Source organism: Gekko japonicus, unplaced genomic scaffold, assembly GCF_001447785.1.
Source record: "Gekko japonicus isolate JY-2015 unplaced genomic scaffold, Gekko_japonicus_V1.1 scaffold1334, whole genome shotgun sequence".
Lineage (NCBI taxonomy): Eukaryota > Metazoa > Chordata > Lepidosauria > Squamata > Gekkonidae > Gekko > Gekko japonicus.
In genome coordinates this window covers 396,018-416,828 of record NW_015168690.1, presented here as the reverse complement: position 1 = coordinate 416,828, position 20,811 = coordinate 396,018, and the positions used below count along the sequence as shown (strand labels likewise).

At 42.8% G+C, this 20,811-nt stretch overlaps 1 protein-coding gene across 1 annotated transcript; it reads left to right on the top strand.

Moving 5' to 3' along the window:
* The first annotated feature begins 211 nt into the window (after positions 1 to 211).
* IFRD1 (interferon-related developmental regulator 1) lies at positions 212 to 14,323 on the top strand. The gene is made up of 12 exons (XM_015415452.1): positions 212 to 573; positions 3,175 to 3,279; positions 4,639 to 4,720; positions 5,457 to 5,581; positions 5,684 to 5,841; positions 7,040 to 7,090; positions 7,182 to 7,360; positions 7,576 to 7,684; positions 9,443 to 9,577; positions 12,320 to 12,448; positions 12,893 to 12,988; positions 13,744 to 14,323. Exons 1-12 carry the CDS (start codon positions 525 to 527, stop codon positions 13,831 to 13,833), a joined length of 1,308 nt encoding a protein of 435 aa, XP_015270938.1. The 5' UTR covers positions 212 to 524; the 3' UTR covers positions 13,834 to 14,323.
* Positions 14,324 to 20,811: the final 6,488 nt, after the last annotated feature.

Genomic DNA, 20,811 nt, shown 5'->3' with positions numbered 1-20,811 from the left:
GGAACCCTGATCCATGAGAGGCCGCGCCCTGGTTAAACTACCAAAACGCTGAGGAAAAACTACAATTTTCTCCATTCCCCGCGCGACCTTGCGCCTACGCGTCTACAAAACGCTGAACACTATTGGATGTTTGGAAGCCGCGCCTCTATACGTCACTCTTCCCGCCTCTGCCTCAGCCGGGCTCTGTATAAAAACCGCGTCGGCGGCACCCTTGCGCCTTTAGTTCCTGGCGTCTGAGAGGAGAAAGATGTATCGATTCCGTTCACGGGCATCCACGGGGTTTTCTGCCGCTGCTACAGCTTTACCTATCGCTTGTCTTCCTCAATCATATCCGCTGCCTCGGTCTGGGAAGCCGGCCTCACAAAGACGTTTCTATAGTAAAAAGCGCTCTTGCTCTTCCATCGGTTGATTATCGCTGCCGCTCGAGAAAGAGAGAGAGAGACAAACCAGGCCGGAGACCGAGAACCCGGTGCGGGAGCGCCAGGAGAATCCGCGCGGAGTCGTTGTTCGTATAGGCCGCAGCCATGCCCAAGTCGAGGCGGCGAGGAGGAGGAAACCCGCGCGGAGCATCAGGTGAGAGCCAATGGGCGTGCTGCGCTGCCGCGCGGCATTCTGGGTATTATAGTTTTCTCGCCCACTGATGGTTGAAAACTACTCTGGGCTCCATAATGTTATGTGAGGAGTCTTGAGAGGGTCGGGAACTGGTTATGGTGTTACGTTAGGTCCGAGCTCAGCTATTTTGACATCTGTCGGAAAGACAGAGACGGGGCTCCGCCCGTTCAAAGTTAACGATGTCACTTCCGCATTAGGGCACAGAGTCTTTTGTCCCAGGTTAACTAGCTGCCGAACTCAAAAGAGAACCGGAAATGAGTAGTGTAGCGCCGAGCAATAAATCGGGAAGTCCCGGTTCGAATTCCACTTAACGTCATGAATTTCCTCGGTGATCTCAGGCATGTCTTCTCTCCTTGTCTGCTATTGGCAGCTTAGTGATAGCTCTTTTCACCATATCATGGGATTGTTGTAAAGATAATGCGTGTAAAGCAGTTTTAAGCCTTCATAGTGCTGTTCAAATGTGAAGGTTTGTTATTATGTTTCTAAGATGCAGTGATAATTTACAGTGTCATTGTAAAGGTTATGACACGATTTTATATGTGTATGTATATATATAGAATGGTGCAAGTCCTTGATGGGGATCTGTAGAATACCACATGTGACCTTTGGGTCATTTTATTCCGCATTAATGCGATGGTATTGTAAAGCAGAATGAGTCATATGGATGGTTCTGGATTAGTAATTTCTAAAGATAATACTAGTAATTACAGCGATCCTAAGCAGCTGGAATGATCTGACAAAGGCATGCAGTTTTTGGAAATATGGAAAAATTTACATAAGAACCATCATATGATCGTGCTATGTTCTATATTTTTCATTTGGATGTGAATAAACTAAGACCTTTAACCACCACATGAAAATAAAGTGAAAATGTCTCTATATTTGCAGATATATATATTTTTGTGAATGTATATTGAATTTTTTTATATTGGATATGAAACTGATTGATACAATATTATGAGATTTTCACTCAATAATTGGTGTACAACATTCTTTATTTTCGTGCGGTGGTTACGGGTCTGTACATCTGTATCTACCGTGACCTCTCCCCCTTGTTTCATATTTTTCATGTGTACTAGAAAATCCAAGATTCAGTGACAGGGATTGGAGAACTACTGCAGGGTTTCCCCAAACAATGTTAGTTTCAAAAGTAACTGCAAACCTAACGTCATAGGCACTAGTTAAAAAAAAATTCCAGACAAGATGTAACTCATGCTTTAGAAACAACAAACCAGTTTCTAGTAGGCAGTGAAGACTGAAAACTGATAAATGGGTTAAAGTAATTTCTGTAAGGGAGACTAGAGTTGCCAGCCTGAGTAAGACCTCTGTCTTAGAACTTCACAATTACCTATGAAAGTGAGGGCCCATCTTTGCATTTGGGGTGGAAACGTGCAAGGTATGAACTTACAAAGCATTACTTGTAAATGCAACCAGTACTTAAAGCCTGTGCTAGCCATTACAATATGCTTTCTATTGATGTAATCTTAAACTGCCGGTGCTCTTTAAAATACTGTAGGAGAAAGCTGACAGCTGAAGGGTCATAATTGCTTAAATTATCCACAGAAGCAAATGAAAATTGTTATAAGACTGTTGATAGATGCCATCGGAGAGACAAAAGATGTCAGCCATTATGAAAGGAAGAGTGGTAACTAGAAGCTTGAAAAGCCATATTCATTATTAGACACTTAGAAAATCTCAGTGTGGCATTAATACCTGGTTGTTGCTATAAATAGTACAAGTCTGCATGAGACAGTACAGAGCTTACTCGTTGCAAGGACATTTCAGTAACACCAGAGTTCTAATCCACTGATGTGTGTTGCAGTTGCAGTCTTTCATAATGGAACTGGAAAGCTACTTCCAGGCACCTTTTCCAGGCCAGAATGTGTTTTCTCTCTTCCTGTTACCTAACTTTGATGTTGTATTTTCCTAATCTGGCAAAACAAATGTTTGTGCTTAATCTTCTATGCATATGGAAGGTTTAAACTGCTTTACACACATTAAGGTCAGATATTAAAAGTGTTTAAATGTGATGTATATAGCATAGAAGCTAATTGGAGGATGCTTGTGTGACAGAACAAGGGGTTTTGAAAGAAACAAACTGTTTTCCCCTTGCCCTCTGGCTGTATGCTGGCCATTTGTTTGATGTTCATAATGTGTGAATTTTTTTTAAAGAAATGTTTTTTCTTCCCTGGCAAGGCTGTCTTTTGGCCAAGTGGCAGGTAACACAGTCTGAAAGGATGGGGAGCAGAAGCAAGTGTTAGTAATCTGGAGCAATATGGTTGCTTCTGCTTCCTATCATTTTATGGAGTATAATGCTGGGAGGTTACAATAATTACTATCCTTATTAACAGTATAGCTTAAAAGGTGGTCTGCTGCTAATCAAGCTAGAGTGCATTTCTGTGTCTTGCTGAAATACTCAGAGGCTGCAGATATTAATTGTGCCTGCAGTAATGTTCTAGTTTTATGAAGTCAAAATGGATCAATACAGTATGAGACTCCACGTTAGGCAGCTTGATAGTATTTCCTAGCCTTTCATATCTGTTTTACATTTTCCCATTTTAGGTGCCCAGCACAAAAACATGCAGCCTTTTAGTGATGAAGATGCATCAATTGAAACTATGAGCCACTGCAGTGGCTTCAGCGATCCAGCTAGCTTCACAGAGGATGGTATGCTGTGCCTTATAAAAAAAATCTGTGAGAGAAAGAAAACTCGGTGTTTTCCCCTCTTGAAATGGAGAATTGATCAGAATGCAGTGTTAATGCCAAAACAGTATACTACATAAAAACAGTATATTATACAAAATAGTATACTGCATTATGGTATACTGCATCTGGGCATCTCCCTCCCCCCAATAATTCTAGATACCTTTTCCCTCATCTTTGTGACTATTTAAGGCTGAAGCCCACCAAAAAGCAAAAATGCACGTGGAAAATGCCTGCATCGCTCCCTGTCTTGCTCTTCTCTCTGGGTTCAGAAACGCAAGGTGGAATTGAGATGTGTTAATAACTTGTTGCTGCTGTCTAAGCAGCACTCTATTGGTCTGCCTGCATGTTAGATCTCCTTCAGTAGTATGAGTTCTTAGAAGAGTGAAAGGAATGAAAGCCTTGTGTGCCATTTTCCCTGAACTCACAGGAATAAAGAGGTGTGAATGGGATGGGGACAGGAACAGCAAGGAATGGACTGAAGGGAGAAGACAGACATGTCATGTTGCAGGCAGAAAGTAGATATAGGGAAAAGAAAGGAGGCTAGCCAAGAGGGGGTGGCATAGAAAAGGGCACTTTGGTGTGTAGAGAGAAAGAAAGGGCATAGTGAACAGAGGGGGCTGTAGACAGACCTGTGGCTAGAGAAACAGACAGCTAAGAGAAGAGTCGCTTGAGAAGCAGTAAGTAACAGGACTGAAGAGACCTGGGAGTGATGCTGGAGCAGAAAAGGGTGCAAGTGAGAGATGAGGCTGCACAGAAGATTTTGCCATCAACCAAAACCAAGAAAATGGGCTTAACAGACTACTTTTTTACAAAATGAATTAGGACATATATGTTTTTCTACCTTTAACATAAGAATGGAATTAAAATACAAGAGGTCTACATGGTGACTTTGGCTGTGCATCCTGATCTAGAAATGTGCAATAAATACTAAGCTATTCTCTCCCCCCCAAAAAACCCCAACAACACCACAACCCTCATCAATTAGTTCATAATTGAAGTAGACCAAAGTTCACTACATTGTTATGTCATTGAGGATCTAATTTTTCTCCGACATGTTGGGGAATTTTAAGAAATGGAATGAATAGGTGTGAAGGAGCAATGGGTGTTCTATTAGTGCAGAAGCCCTGTGTTATGGTTTGTTCAAGAACCACCCTAGGGTTGTAGCAATGAATAACTAAAGCATTCAGAGAGATACTTTATGAGAGTGAGAAAACAAATGGTTATTCTGTGCCCGTGGTGGCATCATAGCTGCTTTCTGTAGGTTGCATGTCTAATTTCTGGTAGTAAACATCTTAACACCAGAATTTTCATCTTATACAGTGGCTGAAATTGACGAAGAAGCTACACAAGAAGAACTTGAGTACAAACTGAAGGATCTCATTGATCTAACATTGGACAAGAGGTATGAGAAGTCTGAAAAGATGAATTTGATAAGCAGTGGTTAAAACTAAAGATGCTGCCTCCTCATGGGTCCTTGGAGCTTTAGAGTTGTGAAGTGTACCATTAATAAAACCAACATACATAAAACAATTGATCCATAAAACAACTTTACATAAATACAATAAATATAAGTAAAAGCGGCTCGGTATGTGAGCAAGACCATTATGTATGTGAGCATAACTATTAACTTTGAAATTTGAGAGGTTCTGAGAACTTACTACCTTAATGTAAAAGTTAGTTTTTAGTGAGTTAGATAGATGAGATTGTTTAGTAGTGGGGATAAGTGATCCTTGTAGTTATGATTTCCTTTATTGCTAATTTTTCCTGTATTTGTGGAATTAGATTCCCCATTTATCAGTGGAGGGAAAAGGTGAGTTGTGGGGAAGGGAGATATGAATGTTTGTACCCAAGAGGATATGAAGACAGAGATTGGGTCCATGTCTCAGGCAGCCTTAATCAAGGCTGAATGGATTATATGCCAGGATTAGGACTTTATAAATTTTAACTTTGCAGGTCTCAGTCTTCAATATGCTGTGCACTGTGTCTGTATTTATTCTGTCCCAAACTTCTGGAAGAGAGTGTGTGAGTGTATGAAGGGCAGTGGATTCTAAACCCTAAAAAAAAGAGATTACTTGAAATGGGCAGTATATAATTTTCAGATGACATTTTGTCATGGGCCTCCTTTGTGTCCCCAATAGTGCAAAGACCAGGCAATCAGCTCTGGAGAGTCTTAAAAATGCCTTGACATCAAAAATACTGTACGAGTTCATCTTGGAAAGGAGAATGACGCTAACAGATAGCATAGAGCGCTGCATAAAGAAAGGTAATTCACCCCAAAACCTTCCCTAAATGGCAAATTCCTCTTCTTGGGGGTTAATTGCTTTCAGGCTTAATTCTATAGCAAGCCATTTTTTTTTTTATATAGGCAAGAGTGATGAGCAACGGGCAGCAGCAGGACTGGCTTGTCTACTTTGTGTACAGCTGGGCTCAGGAATTGAAAGTGAAGAGATCTTTAAGACCCTTGCTCCAGTACTGAAGAAAATCCTTTGTGATGGAGCAGCAAGTGTACAAGCAAGGCAAGCTGTAAGTATAAAATGGGACAGTTGGCAGAAACCATGAGCAGGTTTAAATAGTTAATAGCTTGGGTTCTAAACTCACACTTTTGATGTTGGAGTGCTGAAATCTTCCAGTGGTGAAATGTGGGGTTGGGTTGGATGTTTCTGTGATGGCTTGATCTAAGAAAGGTGCCCCAGAGACAAAGCAACCAATGAGAGAGCAGTGCTGTAAATCCATCAACGGCGGCTATACTGATGGAGTTAGGAGGTGACAGAGAGAAATGAGGTGGACAAGATGGAGTTAGCTATCACATTTTGAGGGTTAGTTTAAAAGAAGGATTAATATTTATAGGATTAATATTTATCTTAAGTTGTATGTTCTTTTTAAATAAACGTTGCTCTTCACATTCTGGAAGAAACTGTCTTGCGCCTTTCAGTTTTACTTCAGTGATTGTTCCAGGCTTGGATGGGTTTTTCACTCAGAACCAGAGCCAATCTCCTTAAATCCAGTTTATATCTCCTTTAATTTCCTGCTGGGAGCCATGATGCATTGGTTAGGCTGGAAACTGAAATTGTGACAGGATGGAAGAATCCTATGTAGAGTTGTGACTAACCCCCTAGCCCTAGGACATGAGTCACAAACTCGTCATGTCATCTCTTGCATCAGAGAACATATATTACTGTGTTGTTTGATGTTTAGTCTTGAAATAGTGAACAAGTCATGTCTGCTCTTTATCATTGTTTTGCAGCTGTTGATGGTTGACAAAGGGTAATTTCTTGAAGAAGTCTTCAGCATAATTGCCACAACAAATAATCCTTTGACTAGAGCTAGGGTCAGTCAGCAGGTGGTGAATGCTTAGAAGCAGAGTGCAACAGCATCCTTAAATTCCTTAATCATCCAAGATAAGGTCAAGTTATTTGTTGACCCACTGGTCTTCTCTGGCTGCCACAGTTTTAGAAATTTCCCTTTTTTGCTTTTCAGTAGCCTTCTTAGAAGCTTGTGGCTAGCAGTGCTTAACTGAACTGTTAAATGAAAGTAACATGTCAAGCAAGGTACATTAGACTGCCTAAGAATAAGGATGTGTAAAGTGTTAGATGACTAAGCAAATGTTAGACAGGATAGAGGAGTATAAGGTTGTAGGCTAGGTATTAGTCACTTTGTGGGTTCAAAATGTCAAGTGAATGCCTAACAATAAAATCTCTAAATTCTTCCTTCTCTTGTCTAGTGTGCTACCTGCTTGGGAGTGTGTTGCTTTATTGCCACTGATGATATTACAGTAAGGAAACTTTTAAAGGTACATTTTGTTATTTTATGGAGAATTAGAGCATCCAGTTCAGCAACTTTCTTGGCCTGTTCTTTAAAACCAGGAATTGTATTCAACTATGGAATGCCTGGAAAATATCTTCACCAAATCCTATCAGAAAGAAAGAAATTCAAATGGAATGTCCAGCACTCAGAACACAATTCTTCATATCAGCGCTCTGTTGGCATGGACCCTTCTGTTGACCATCTGCCCAATGAATGAAGTGAAGAAAAAGCTTGAAATGTGTGTATTGTGTTCACTTGGAACCCATCTTGGGAGTGGTGCTTCAGGCAGAGAACAACCCTAAGCAGAGTCATAGCCTTCTAAGCTCATTGCAAGTCCATGAGGCCAGAAGGGTGTGACCCTGCTTAGGACTGCACTGAGTGACTTATTTTTGTGTGTGTGTCAGATAACTCCTATCTTACAGATGAATAAGAGGCTTCTGTTCTTTCCCCTAGGCATTTGCATAAATTTCCTCTTCTGTTGTCCTGTGACGATGTAAACATGAGGATTGCTGCTGGGGAAACACTAGCCCTTCTCTTTGAACTAGCAAGAGAAACAGACGGGGTAGGTTTAAAGAACTGTATCAAAGGCAAATTAATTGGCAGTGTTTGGATTTGCAGTGTGTTTTAATATGCTTTGGAGCATTAGTTGCATTCTGATGAATAAATCAATATGTGACTTGGTATTGAGAGTTTTTAAATACACATTATTTAACAGAGTTGTTCTTTTAGCTGTAAATGGATCCCGCTTCCCTAGTTTGTTTTAGACCTTCTGTTTCAGAACTCAGAATTGTAACTTTCCATTATAGCAATATAACAGTGATTTGTAGAAAGCAAAATAGTGTTAAACAGTAGCAGGTAGTCTTGCTCTACATTAGTTTGGCATTTGTGTCCTCTTGAATATGGAAGATGCAGCAGTGTAAGCCTGTAGTGTGGTGTGTGAACGTTGCATATGTAAGTGGTACCCCACTGGTCATATAGAAAACATGCTTTTTTGAGTCTGCTTAAGTGTTTGAGACTCCCATAATGTACTATATCTGAGTTCATTTTTTCACTGTTGCCTGACTGAAGAAAGTAGTGTTAAGTTAGCTCTGTGTCTGTCTTGGGAAGGTATGTGGAAAAACTGTCTAGAGGAAGAGTAGCTCGCTGTACACAAGTTGGCACACCCCAGTGCATTGTACAGTATCTAAACCTGGGCTTGGGTCCTGTGGAGGGTTTCCCAGGATGGAGGAGGTATTTTATGCAGATTGCCCCTTGTGCTGCGGTCGGACCTCCACCTTCCCCCTCATGCTGTACCTGGGGGATCCCCTGTCCATCATTAGCAGCATTTCTGGGGCCAGTTTTAGGCTGCTGCAGGAAGGCAAAGAAAATCTTCCACTGGTGGAAATGCCTTCTGTTGGAGGAAATAATCTGCGTGATTCAGTTAATCCACTGTTCCGGTCTGTGTAGTTGTTCCTTTTGAGTTGCAGTTTGAATCTGAGCTATAGACCTTTAATTTTGAAGTGAATAGATATTCAGGCCTTCCGTCACTTACGTAGTGTTTTGACTGACGTTAATGCTCTCTGACCTCTGCATCAACTCCTGGACTGTCCTTGCTTGAGTAACAAATTACTCTTCACCCTACTTACTGTTTCAAGCCTACATACAGCTCTTGCTAATACATCTGTTATCTTAATCAGAGAAGCAGCTGACATGGCATTACACATGCTCACGTGATAAGTAAGTTGGACACTGGGAACTGGGGCTGGGTGAGAGCAGAGTGTGTGGAACCAGGAAAGGGGAAGAAAGTGAAAGGTGCTCAGTACTGCTGCTTGAGATATAAACTGTGTGGGATGCGACAGGGGAAACACGTTTGCTGGCTCACTTCCATTAGTCATATGCAGGGTGAGGACCCGCTTTACTAAAACTGCCAAACCCAGAATGCTTTCAAGAGCTTTTCACAATAGACCAGTTAACAGATGGCTGCATCCTATACAAAGCGTCATTAGGCTATGCCAATAAAAACAACTGCAAGGCTACTTTTCTATAAGAGGTTCTGCTGTGAGCCAATTGATTTCAAAATGTAGTGTCCTGTTTCAAGGGAAGGCTCAAAGGAACTGTTTACTCTGAATTGTGGAAGTTACAGTTTTTAAGTGTGATCAGCCTTGATCTATGTTTACTGAATAATAGCATACTGTACTGCAGTATAATCACTTTAAAATAAATGATACTTGAGTTACGATAATAAGTAATGAACCATTTCAAGAGTTCTGGGTTTCTGAAGCTTGTGCCCACCTGTAAAATGACATTGTATTTAACTGTTGCTTCTCTTTTCTTGGGCTAGGATTTCTTTTATGAAGATATGGAACCTCTAACACAGAAACTGAGGGCTCTGGCTACAGATGGGAACAAGCACCGTGCCAAGGTAGACAAAAGAAAACAGCGATCCGTCTTCAGAGATGTCTTGCGAGCTGTGGAGGTAAATACCAATGGAGTGTGCATTGGGTAAAATGGACTTCATATTTCAAAATGCCATATCTTTTGTGTGGAGAGGAGATGTTGAACATTTGATCAGTTTCACTGTGGAACAGGCGCAGGACGCTTTATTTTATGTAGACAAACTGCCATCAGAGGGCAAATGATCTAAGAATGCAGGCCAAATCAGGTAATTATGTGGAGTTTTATTTAACTTGAAAATGGGAAGAGTCATGGGCGATCTATCTAATGACTCTCTTCCCCCTCTTCTGTGGGCTCAGCAGAGACCCTCAAGAACAGAATGAGGGACCAAGTGAGGACGTCTAGTGAGAGGAAAGAATCTCTGAAAACACCTGTCCCTTCAGCAGTGGAAATGCCCTTCTGGCTTTGGAACCAAACAGTTGGATATACACTATAGAAACTTCAGAGCTTTGTTATTGTCCAGTTGTCTTTTTCCACAGGTGCAATCTTTTAAATCTGATTTGGGATTGCATTTTATAAGTGAAAATATTTTAATGTGCTTTTTCCAATGACGTGGCTACTTGAAGTCTAGCCCTTGGTTTCTAGGCTTGATGTAGTGGGACCCAGATATATAAGCCTATTAGTAGAAAGAGGTTGAATCATACTACGCCAGTTTTACATTGCCTTTATTGGTTGTCAGTGAGTCTCTGGGCACAATCCAACATGTTAGCTTTGTCCCATAAACCAGTAATGTTTAAAGTCCAAGGTATCTGGGGAAACATTCTCTCATATGACATAACACACATTGTGATTCAAGGTCTGTCAACATAGCTTCGCTCAAAATGTCTGAAGCGTGGCAGCCACCAGGAGCAGGACCTTCTCAATTACTTTCCTTGCTTTGTGGGATGCCCTGAGAGTTGCCCTCATTTACATAACTGTTCAGCAGTAGCTGAACAACTCCAGACTTTCCTGGATGACATCGGCATTGGACCCATTCCAGTCCAGCTTTTGCCCTGGCCACAGGACAGAGGCGGCGTTGGTCGCCTTAATGTATGATCTCCATAAACAGCTGGATCAAGGCAGGGCAGTGCTGTTGTTGTGGCTTGACCTCGCAGCAGCGTTCAACACAGCTGATTATGATCTTCTGGCTCACTACCTCCCTGACTTTGGAATTCGTTAGGTGGCCCTTCAATGGCTCCTCCTCATTTCTCCAAGGTTGCGGGCAGAGGGTGGCACTGGGAGAGGATGTGTCCTCTAGGAAATCCCTGCTATGCTGGGTTCCACAGGGGACACTCCTCTCCCCCATGTTATTTAACATCTATATATGCCCCCTTGCTCAGCTGGCAGATGACACCCAGTTGTATCTGTTATTAGACGGCCACCCATCTGCTGCCCCGCAAAATCTGGCTGAGGGTTTGGAGGCTGTGGAGGGATGGTTAAAAAAGAGCAGATTGAGACTGAATGCAGCAAAGAAGGAGGTTCTGCGGCTGGGAGGGAGAGCTTCAGGTCTGGAGGCCCAGGCTTCCATTTGACAGGGCACCATTAAGACCGGTACTGTTCGTCAAGAGTCTGGGCGTGACTTTGGATGCCTGCTTAACTGTGGAGGCCCAAGTCATGTATATTGCCAAACTTCCATGTTTGCCAGGTACGGCAATTGGCTCCTTTCCTCTTGCGCCCTGATCTAGCCACAGTAATCCACGCAACAGCATCCCCAGAATAGACTACTGTAACTTGCTCTATGCTGACCTGCCCTTGAGGCTGACCCAGAAGCTCCAGCTGATCCAGAATGCGGCGGCGTGAGTCCTGATGGGAACATCACAGATGGCACATATTTATCCAGTGCTGCGGCAGCTGCACTGGCTTCCAGTAGAATACTGAGTCAGCTTCAAGGTTTTGGTATTCACCTTCAAAGCCTTGAGCAGTCTGGGACCAACATATCTATGGGACTGTCTCCTCCACTATGTCCCTGGAAGAACGTTACACTCTGCAGATAACAACTTACTGATGATCCCTAGCCCCAAATGTCTGGCTGTCCCTGACCAGGGCCAAGGCCTTTTTGGTCCTGGCCCCAACCTGGTGGAACTCTCTGCCTACTACAGTCAGAGCCCTGCGGGACCTCATGCAGTTCTGCCGGCCTGCAAGGCAGAGATGTTCCACCAGGCTTTTGGTCATCAATTGTATGATAATTTATGTTTCTATATTGCATCTAAGGCTTAATGCCATATTGTAAATCGCCCAGACCCCGGCGTAAGTTGGGATGGGGTGATCAATAAGTCTAATAACTAATAACAATACTTTCAGAAGCAGAATAAGATGTTTTAGGGTTTTGGAGGTGAGACTTCAGTTGGTGTAATTTCACTGTTCTGAAGGGTTGTTAGCCTACTTGCTCTGTGCATGGGTTTCTAATTTTTATTTGCTGTAAACACTCTTGAAAGTTACTGGAAGTTATTGCAGGAGGGCGGTATGCAATATGGTAAATACTGTTTTGGCATCCATTGGTAGCTTTGCTAAATGTGCACAAGACTTCTCTCCAGACAGATCTGTGGTCTAATAGTGGTTTTGGCACAGACTAGTCCAACTTGATAACTTGGATCCAACAATCTGCAAATGAAGTCCTGTTCACAGATAGTGGCTCTTGAACAACTTGCCATGCAGTGAGAAAGAGGCACCAGCAGAAATTCTTCCCTCATCCTTTGCAGAGTGTGGCCTCTGTTGCTCTTAAACGATACTTACATAGTTGGTTTCTTAAAATGCATTTTTATTGCTGTCTGATTATTTTTTTCAGGAACACGACTTCCCTACAGAGATGGTCAAATTTGGACCTGAGCGCATGTACATTGACTGCTGGGTTAAAAAACAAACCTATGATACTTTCAAGGAAATCCTAGGAACAGGGATGCAATATCACTTGCAGGTAAATGGCTAATGACTTCTGTTTTTGGGTCTGTTTCATAACTCTGAGTTGGAGATTCTGCTCAGCTCCTTTTGAGAGAGTTTTGTCCAGTTTAAGTAATAACTTTAACTTGGTTTTTCAGTATCTGTTTTGAGGAAATTAATGTGATCTGTGAGTTCAGATGCATACCATGTATGTTCGTTTGAGAAATCTGAAACTGAAATGTAAATGCATACTGTGTCCTCTGTCCTTAAGGGTTTAGAGTCCACATTGATCTACTTTTAAACTAGGGCTGCAGTAGAGTAAGAGCTGGAAATGACTTCTGATGTTTCCCTCTTCCAGCACTCTTAGCAGGAAATCTGTGGACTTTACCCATTGAAGCAAAGTGAGGTATTAGGCTTACTAGCTGTCACTGAATACAGTTGATGTAGATTTCAACAGCTAATAATTTGATGTTTTATGCAGTCCAATGAGCTTCTTCGGAATGTCTTTGAACTTGGGCCACCGCTGATGCTCGATGAGGCAACTCTTAAAACCATGAAGATACCCCGTTTTGAAAGGGTAAGCTAGGTTACCTGCTTTTCCTAGCAGACATTATTTCTCCCTCACAGTTTGCCACAATACCTAGCGGTGACACAAGCAAAGCTAACTACGTGCCCAGCACTGCTGAATGCAGGGTAAGGCAAGTGAACCCAAGGTTTGTTCTTTTCCTCTTCCTCACCTTCATAATAGGCAGTGCATGTGAGGAGTCTGGAACCAGCAGTAGTACAAACACTGGAGGGGAGGGGCACGCAAACAGTGTCACCTCTAAACTTGCAAGGTTTTTTCAAGCAAGGCTGCCCAAGAGTCTAAGGAAACATCCTTGTAATAATTTCCACTAATTCCCTAATGCTGAATATATAAATATATTGAAGGTTATCATCAGAGGACCTGCTTGCATGTACTTCCTCCTTTGGAAGTTAATGGGTGCCCAGTAGGGGTGCAGGGCCTTTTCAGTGGTGGCACACTGAAATACATTCCCACAACTTGAATCAATCCTGTCCAATTTTAGGTGTTAAGGGAAAATAATTTTTTTGTTCAGGTGCTTAGATTTTTTTTCCCTTTTGTCTGTGGGAAGGTTGTTGGTTTGTATTTGTATATTTTTCTCCATTTTTGTTCATTTTTTATTGTGAATTGCCTTCAGCTGCCTGTGAGTGTGATTCATGGAAAAAAGATACACTGTCCATCTTTGGGGAGTGAACCAGAAGTTGTTAAATAAAATGCTAGTCTTAGCTTAACCTGCTTACATAATTGCCTTTTCTCTCCTCCCTTCACAGCACCTTTACAACTCTGCAGCGTTCAAAGCAAGGACCAAGGCCAGAAGCAAATGCCGTGATAAAAGAACAGATGTTGGTGAAGTGTTCTAGACTAGCGCTTCAAGATCTGACTTGATTTCTGTTAAATCTAAATCCTCTTAAGTGTAATTATTGCTAAGTTTAATATGAAATGAGGCTTTTAAAACTGTCTGTCTTAGGTGTCTTGCACATACAGAGAAAATTTCTGTGATGTAGGTTATTGAATAGATGGATATGTGCTGCGAGTTGAACAAAGTGTAGGGAGGGAAATAGAAAGGGGGGTAAGAGTGTCTCATGAAGTTGGCATTCTTGCAGTGCTGTCAGTCACATGGTGCTGGGACTGCTTTGATTCAGCTCACCATTTTTAGTGCTCTAATGAAATAGGTGAAACCTATTAGGGAAGCTATTATGCAGAGTAAATATGTCTTTGGACGAAGCTGCTATTTAGATAGATCACGAAACATTTTAAATCATACAGTGACTATACCGTGCAGGGGCCCCTAAAGCTGAAATAAAGTAACATACAAAAATATTTGAAGGTCGATGTTATGTTAAATCTTGAATAATAAAGTCTTTCTCTGAAAACTGTTTTTATTCAGAACACTGAATGAGTTTGTGCAAAAGAGATTTGTGTGTCTGATACAAATACCTATGAAGGGATTTAAAATTAAGGTTCAGTAGCATATTTCAGACTGAAATACACAAAATATGTTAGCCTCCTGTGTCCCTCTTTTGAACAGGCAGATTCCTCAAGGCAGGGCTGGTGTCAGCATAGCCTGAGCTTGGGCAGTGAGCCATGGGTGTAGTGGTGGGGAAACAGGGTGGGTGGGAAGGGAAGTGTGAGTAGGGGACGGGGGGTCCTTGCATCCTAGGTACTCTACTCTGCATCTGGTCCTGCCTTTAAGGATTCATGGCATTATGGTATCATCATCAGCTGCAGTCCAGTTGCCTATGTGGCCTACATGATGCTTTACAGTTTCTACCATGCTGCTTATTGAAACAAAGTAAAGTCAGCCTGGCCTGTGCACATTACACTTTCTCACATTTTACTTCAGTATTTAAAATACATCCAATTCCTTACATTCTATAAATGTACAGTTTTTAACAAAATGAATGCATAAAAATGCAAATATAACAAAACAGTAGCTACGTATGTAAAAAGGTAAAGGTTCCCTTGCTCGAAAGCCAGTCGAGTCCGACTCTAGGGTTGTGGTGCTCATCTCCGTTTCAAAGCCGAAGAGCCAGCGCTGTCCGAAGACGTTTCCGTGGTCATGTGGCCGGCATGACTAAACACCAAGGCGCACGGAACGCTGAACTACATATGTACACATAACCAAAAGTTAGGGCAAAATGAAACATTGAACTTACCTGAAGGTTTGCTGTCTTCAGTGGGGTGAAGTCATCCACACTGGTTAGGTCATGCTCCCTCTTGCTTCTGGCAGGGCTATTCAAAATTTTTTGTGACTCCTGGATCAGAGCAAGGCTGCTCTTCCGGTTACCAAATAGCCCGGAATGGATGACTTTGCCCCACTGAAGAGAATGAAACTTCAAGTAAGTCTAATGTTGCATTCTCCTTCAGTGGGGGAAGTCATCGAAACTGGTTATATATCCAAGCTGGATGGTGGGAAGCCTATATATGTGGTCTCAGTCCACCACTTGTTGAAGGACTCCTTCCAAAGGCTGCCTCAGTAGAGTTCAACTGGTCAGTTCTGTAAAGTCTCATGAAATTAGAAAAGGATCACCATGTAACTGCCCTACAGATTTCTTCCACAGGTGCTCTTGTAGAAGAGGTGGCTGACATAGCCACTGCCCTGGTGGAATGAGTGGTAATGTTTTGAGGCACCTGTAGCCCCAGGATTTCACATGCTTTGCAAATGCAGAGCTTTAAACCAAAGGGCAATAGTAGTTTTTTATACCCTTTTACCCAGATGTCCTGAGCTATGTGAAACAAATAGTACATCTGTTAGCCAAAAGGTTGCAGTTCTGTTTATATATGCACACAGAGCCCTGTGTACATTCAGTTTGGGACAGGGAAGAACCAACTGTTGGTTTAAATGGTAGGCCGAGTTTACCTTTGGTACAAACAGGGCTATTTTTGGGCAGGAACGCACAGGAATGGAGTTCTGGCTGGCTTCAGAGTTGGCGACGCCCATTACAGCCAAAACCTCTGTGTGCGTGGCTACAGAGGGAAAAGCCTGGAGAGTGACCCCCCGGTAACTCCGAGGTGGGCGGGTCAGGGGAGGCCCTGGAAGGATTGGGGAGGCATTTAAATGCCTCCCTGTGCCTCCCCTGGCCTGTCCAAGGGCTGGCTTGCCCGGGCTCCCCGCGATTGTGGGGCACCCAGGCAAACCAAGGGGAGGCATGGGGTGTGGCCTAATATGCTAATGAGTTTCTGCTGTTGGGTGTGGCCTATTATGCTAATGAGTTCCTTCTGGGCTTTTTCTACCAAAAAAGCCCTGGGTACAAATGAGGGATCTATTCTAAGTACCATGGAGTCCTTGTGAAATGTATGTAATTTGCTCCTAACATAATGTCCCCAGTTCTGAAATCCTTCTGGAAGAGGTGACAGTTATGAGAAAGGCAACTTTCTGAAGAATAAACTTTAATTCTGTTGATCTTAGGGCTTCAAAAGGCATTTTTCAGTGCCTGCAACACTTGACAGACTCCAGGCAGGAAATCTGTTGGTCTGGTGGAGCTAATTGCATAGTTCCTTTTAAGAATTTTCTAGCATGTCTGTTGACAGCAATGTTACACAGCCCCATTTCCCAGAGTCACTGCAAGAACGGCTACTTTCCTTTTTAAGGTATTTGGTCTCAGACCTTGCTTCCATCCTGTATAGAAATATTGATTTCTAAAAGCCCCTGCCTCCCCTGGGATGTCTTGCTGATAATGCTGTGCCTTGTTCCCGTTACAAGCCAAATGGTGGGCCCCATGGCCTCCGATAGCCATGCCATAAACCCACATTCTTCACACTTCCATGCTGGGAGAGACCAGATGGCCTCTGCCAAACAAGCAAAGAGTCACGTAAGCAATGAGGCTTGGAGTTGGGAGCCATGTGACTGCAGGCGTGGTTTCCAAACCCCCAGCCTATCCCCAGTTGTCCCCATGACAACCCAAAAGTTGGACACACCCTTCCTGCTCGCAGTTGGCTGAATGGCCACAGCTGATTGTGACTAGATTGGGGTTAATTGTCTGGTCCCTTGGAAGAGAGCTCTGTTCAGTTCTGTTCCTGCTTGTGAGCTCTGATGGACACCTGAAATGCTGTCCTGCCATGCTGTCTCTGGGAGAGACAAAGAACTGCTTTGGAGCTGAGCACATGGTTGGCAAAGATGGACTTCTTGCTAGAAATCCCTTGGGGCTACTGGATTATCACAATGGACTATTCTGGACTGATAATTGTTCCTGACTTGGTAAATATGCAGCATTATGTTTAGTTAAGGCAAAACTTGCCTTAGGCTTTCTTATTTTGTAATCTCTTGGTCTATGCCAAGTTCTGTACTGAATAAACTTATTCTGGTTTCTAACTTGTCTGTATTGTTGTAACTGGACTCTAAGGCTAAACTGCTCACCCTATAAGCTATCTCTGTTAAGCATGCATCTCTAGATAGAGGTGCTAGTGTGTAAAACCCAGATGCCAAGTGAGATTCTGGAATCTCTAATCTCAGGCTGGTGAGGGATTAAGTAGAGATTCTGGTGGCTATTGCTCTGAAATCCAGAGAGGGTAGCATACCTCTCTGGGTTGTTGTTAAATGTATTGAAGACTGTAGGCTTCCCCCCTCGTTCCTGGATAGGCGTGAGGGGCAGGAACCTATACACATCCCTTGTGTAGGAACATAACATCCTTATGGGAAAATTTGAGTGGATCCTTTTACCCGTAGCCCATTTTTTGAAGGCAGACCAAATATAGCTGTAAATACACCTAGTTGTTGGTCATCTTGTTTGAACCATAATATCCACAATTTCCTTAGAGAAGCCAGTTCTTTCTGAATCTGCCTGCTCCACCTCCATGCCATTAGTTGGATCTAGGCTGAGACTGGACGCGCCCCAGTGAATCTGGCTTAGGAGTTGGAGGCTGTGGTGGGATGGCTGAAACAGCTGGCTGAGACTGAATGCTTCTAAGATGGAGGTTCTGTGGCTGGGGTAGAGAGATTCTGGTTTGGGGTGTCAACTCCCAGCTCTTTACGGTGTGCCTTTGAGACCAGCACCAACCGTTATGAGTCTATGTGTGATTCTGGATGCCTCCCTAACAATGGAGGCCCAGGTCACTAAGGTTGCCAGACTGGCTGTAAGGATTTCCAGAGTGCTGGAAGCAGGCAAGTGGTATGATTGGTGAGTGACAGAGAGGGGGAGGGTTTTTGGAATGGATGCTGTGTGGATGATTGGAATGTCTATCTGGTGTGTCTGTTAGGTATGACAGTTGAGAAAAACAGTCAGTCAGCAGGGAGTGCTGTATAAAAGCAGTTAATATGAGAGTTGTCCTGAGGTCCCTGTGAGGGAAAGATTGGGTTCTGGGTAGTAAAAGAGTTAAGCAGTTTGTTCGTTTTAAGGTCTGAGAGAGAGAAGTCGTGTGTGTGTTATGAAAAGTTAAAGCATAAAGAAACAGTAACCATATATGGCCTAAGGAAAATATTGTTACAAAGTGACATGCCCTGATCCCTGTCAATAAGAGGGAAGAGTGTGTGAACATCAAATAAATCTACTTTTATTTAAGACACAAGTTCTGAACGAAATTCTTCCCAGGAAACACATAGTCCTTCGAAAGCCCAAACCCTGGGTCACAATACCAAAACCAGTAGGAAAAATATTAAAGGAAAAGGTCGGGAAAGCCTAAATTTCCCTGGTGGCAGCCAGATTACCCTGAGAGCAAACATAAAGAACATTTTAAAGTAAAACTAGACCTCCCCAAATAAGAGGTCGTCACACTGGCATTCTTCCAACTGTGCCAGGTCAGGCAACTGGCCTCCTACCTGTCTAGCTACAGTAATCCTTGCAACGGTCACCTCCAGACTGGACTACTGTAACTCGCTGTATGTGGGTCTACCCTTAAAGCAGACCTGGAAACTCCAAGTGGTACAAAATAGGTCTGCGCAGATCCTTCCAGAGACTACATGTACAGCACACATCCATCGTGAGCTGCAGTACTCCAGTGGAGTACTGGATCAGGTTCAAGGTATTGGTGTGGACTTTCAAAGCCCTTAATAGTCTCGGACCTACATATCTTCGGGACTGCCTCTCCTGGTATACCCCCAGGAAAGCATTGTGCTCAGTAAGTCAAAATCTGTTGGTGGTCCCTGGCCCAAGAGATATCCCACTTTTCTCAACTAGAGCCGGGCTCCAACCTGGTGAAACTCTCTGTTGAATAACATCTGTGCCCTGTTCTGCAGGGCCTGTTAGACAGAGATGTTCTGCTAGGTGTTTGGTTGAGGGGATAGTAATGGTTCCCTCTCCTTGGCACTCCCACCCCCTGCCTCCCCATGAGGCAGTGGCACATTAGAATTTTTAGCGCCATTTGTTAAGCTACTTGCTGTGTTTTGTTGATTTTTAATTATGTATTATATGATGCACACCACTCTGAGCCCTGTCCTTTGGGGGAGGGTGGTTTAAAATTGAATTTAATAAGTAATAAATCTGGGTACAGAATTGGACCTTGAGATCCCATTTGATAGGTAGCTGTCACAGAAAGTTCACTGACATCCTCACCACTTCTGAGAACCACAGGTGTCGTGGCCCGAATGGAGTGATGAAAATTACCTCTGCTCTCCTTATCTTGTTCAGCACCCTGCTGATTAGAGGAGGGAAGGCATGCAGCAGACCACTTGGACAGTGGTGTAGAAGGGCATCCTCTCCCTCTGCTTGGGGTTTAAAGTATCTTGACAGGAATCTGGATACCTGTTGTTGGATGATGCTAACAGGTCCGTCATGGTTCAGAGCTCATTCTCCCACATCCATGTATTTCCTGCTTAGCCAATCTGCTTCAGTATTTGCAAGCCCTTGTACATGTTGTGCCTCCAGACTCGTCAGATGTAATTCCACCCACTGGAAAAGGAGCTGAGCTTCCTTGCAGAGAGGACACAATAGCAAAAATAAACACTCTGAAATACAGCATTATTACCATAAAGGCAAAAGCAATTTCTATATACTCAAAGTGTCATTATAATATATTAATTATTTCCAATGTTCTGTATAAGACATTCAATACAAAAATATAGTTATTCCCCATCCAGTATCAAAGTGACATACAGAAAACCCTCACAAGAGAAAAGTTCAAGGAAAATTTATAAATAGAATTAATGAAAATCTGCAGTGTCCAAAGCACAAATGGGATGGCGCTGCCGGTTAACTCCCCCTTTTTTGGGTATTCCGGTCCCTTCTTCAGTAAAGGAAACTGGCAGAGGATCCAACAAACAGTCAAGGTCGGGTATTTTCTACAGCGTATAATTCTCTATGTCGACATGTGCTCACAATCACTCACAATCTTGTCAGTGATCTGGTCCATGGGGTCACAAAGAGTCGGACTCAACTGCGACTGAACAAGAACAACAACCACTTTGATACTGGATGGGAATAACTATATTTTTGTGTTGAGTGTCTTATATGGAATATTGGAAATAATTAATACATTATAATAACACTTTGAGTATATGTAAATTACTTTTGCATTTATTGTAATAGTGCTGTATTGCACAGTAGTTGTTTTTGCTGTTGTGTTGTCTACACTGTGATTGCTCTGGTAGTATTATCCTTGTCGAGAGGAGCTGCCTTGGCGTCCCCTTGACGGTTGATGTGAGGTTTTGCTGTTGTGTTGTTGGTCCTCACCAGTACTTGTCTTGAATTAAGTTGCAGAAGGCAAACACAGTTAGTTTGATTGCCCTTAACTCTAGCCAGTTTATGCTTGTGCCATGTGATCTAGGCAGTGTGCTCCCCATACCCTTGTGGGCACTAGTACATGAGGCAACTATAGGAAGCTCACTCCTTTGGTCACGTTTTCCTGAAGAGTCCACCATTTCAGAGATTTCCTCAGAGATTTTAAAACCTCTTGCTGATATCTTT

Coding starts and splice junctions, on each gene's coding strand:
- IFRD1 (XM_015415452.1), top strand. CDS start 525: ATGCCCAAGTCGAGGCGGCGAGGAGGAGGAAACCCGCGCGGAGCATCA. Junction 7,091..7,181: donor TTGCCACTGATGATATTACA/GTAAGGAAACTT, acceptor CTTTAAAACCAG/GAATTGTATTCAACTATGGA. Junction 12,989..13,743: donor AGATACCCCGTTTTGAAAGG/GTAAGCTAGGTT, acceptor CTCCCTTCACAG/CACCTTTACAACTCTGCAGC.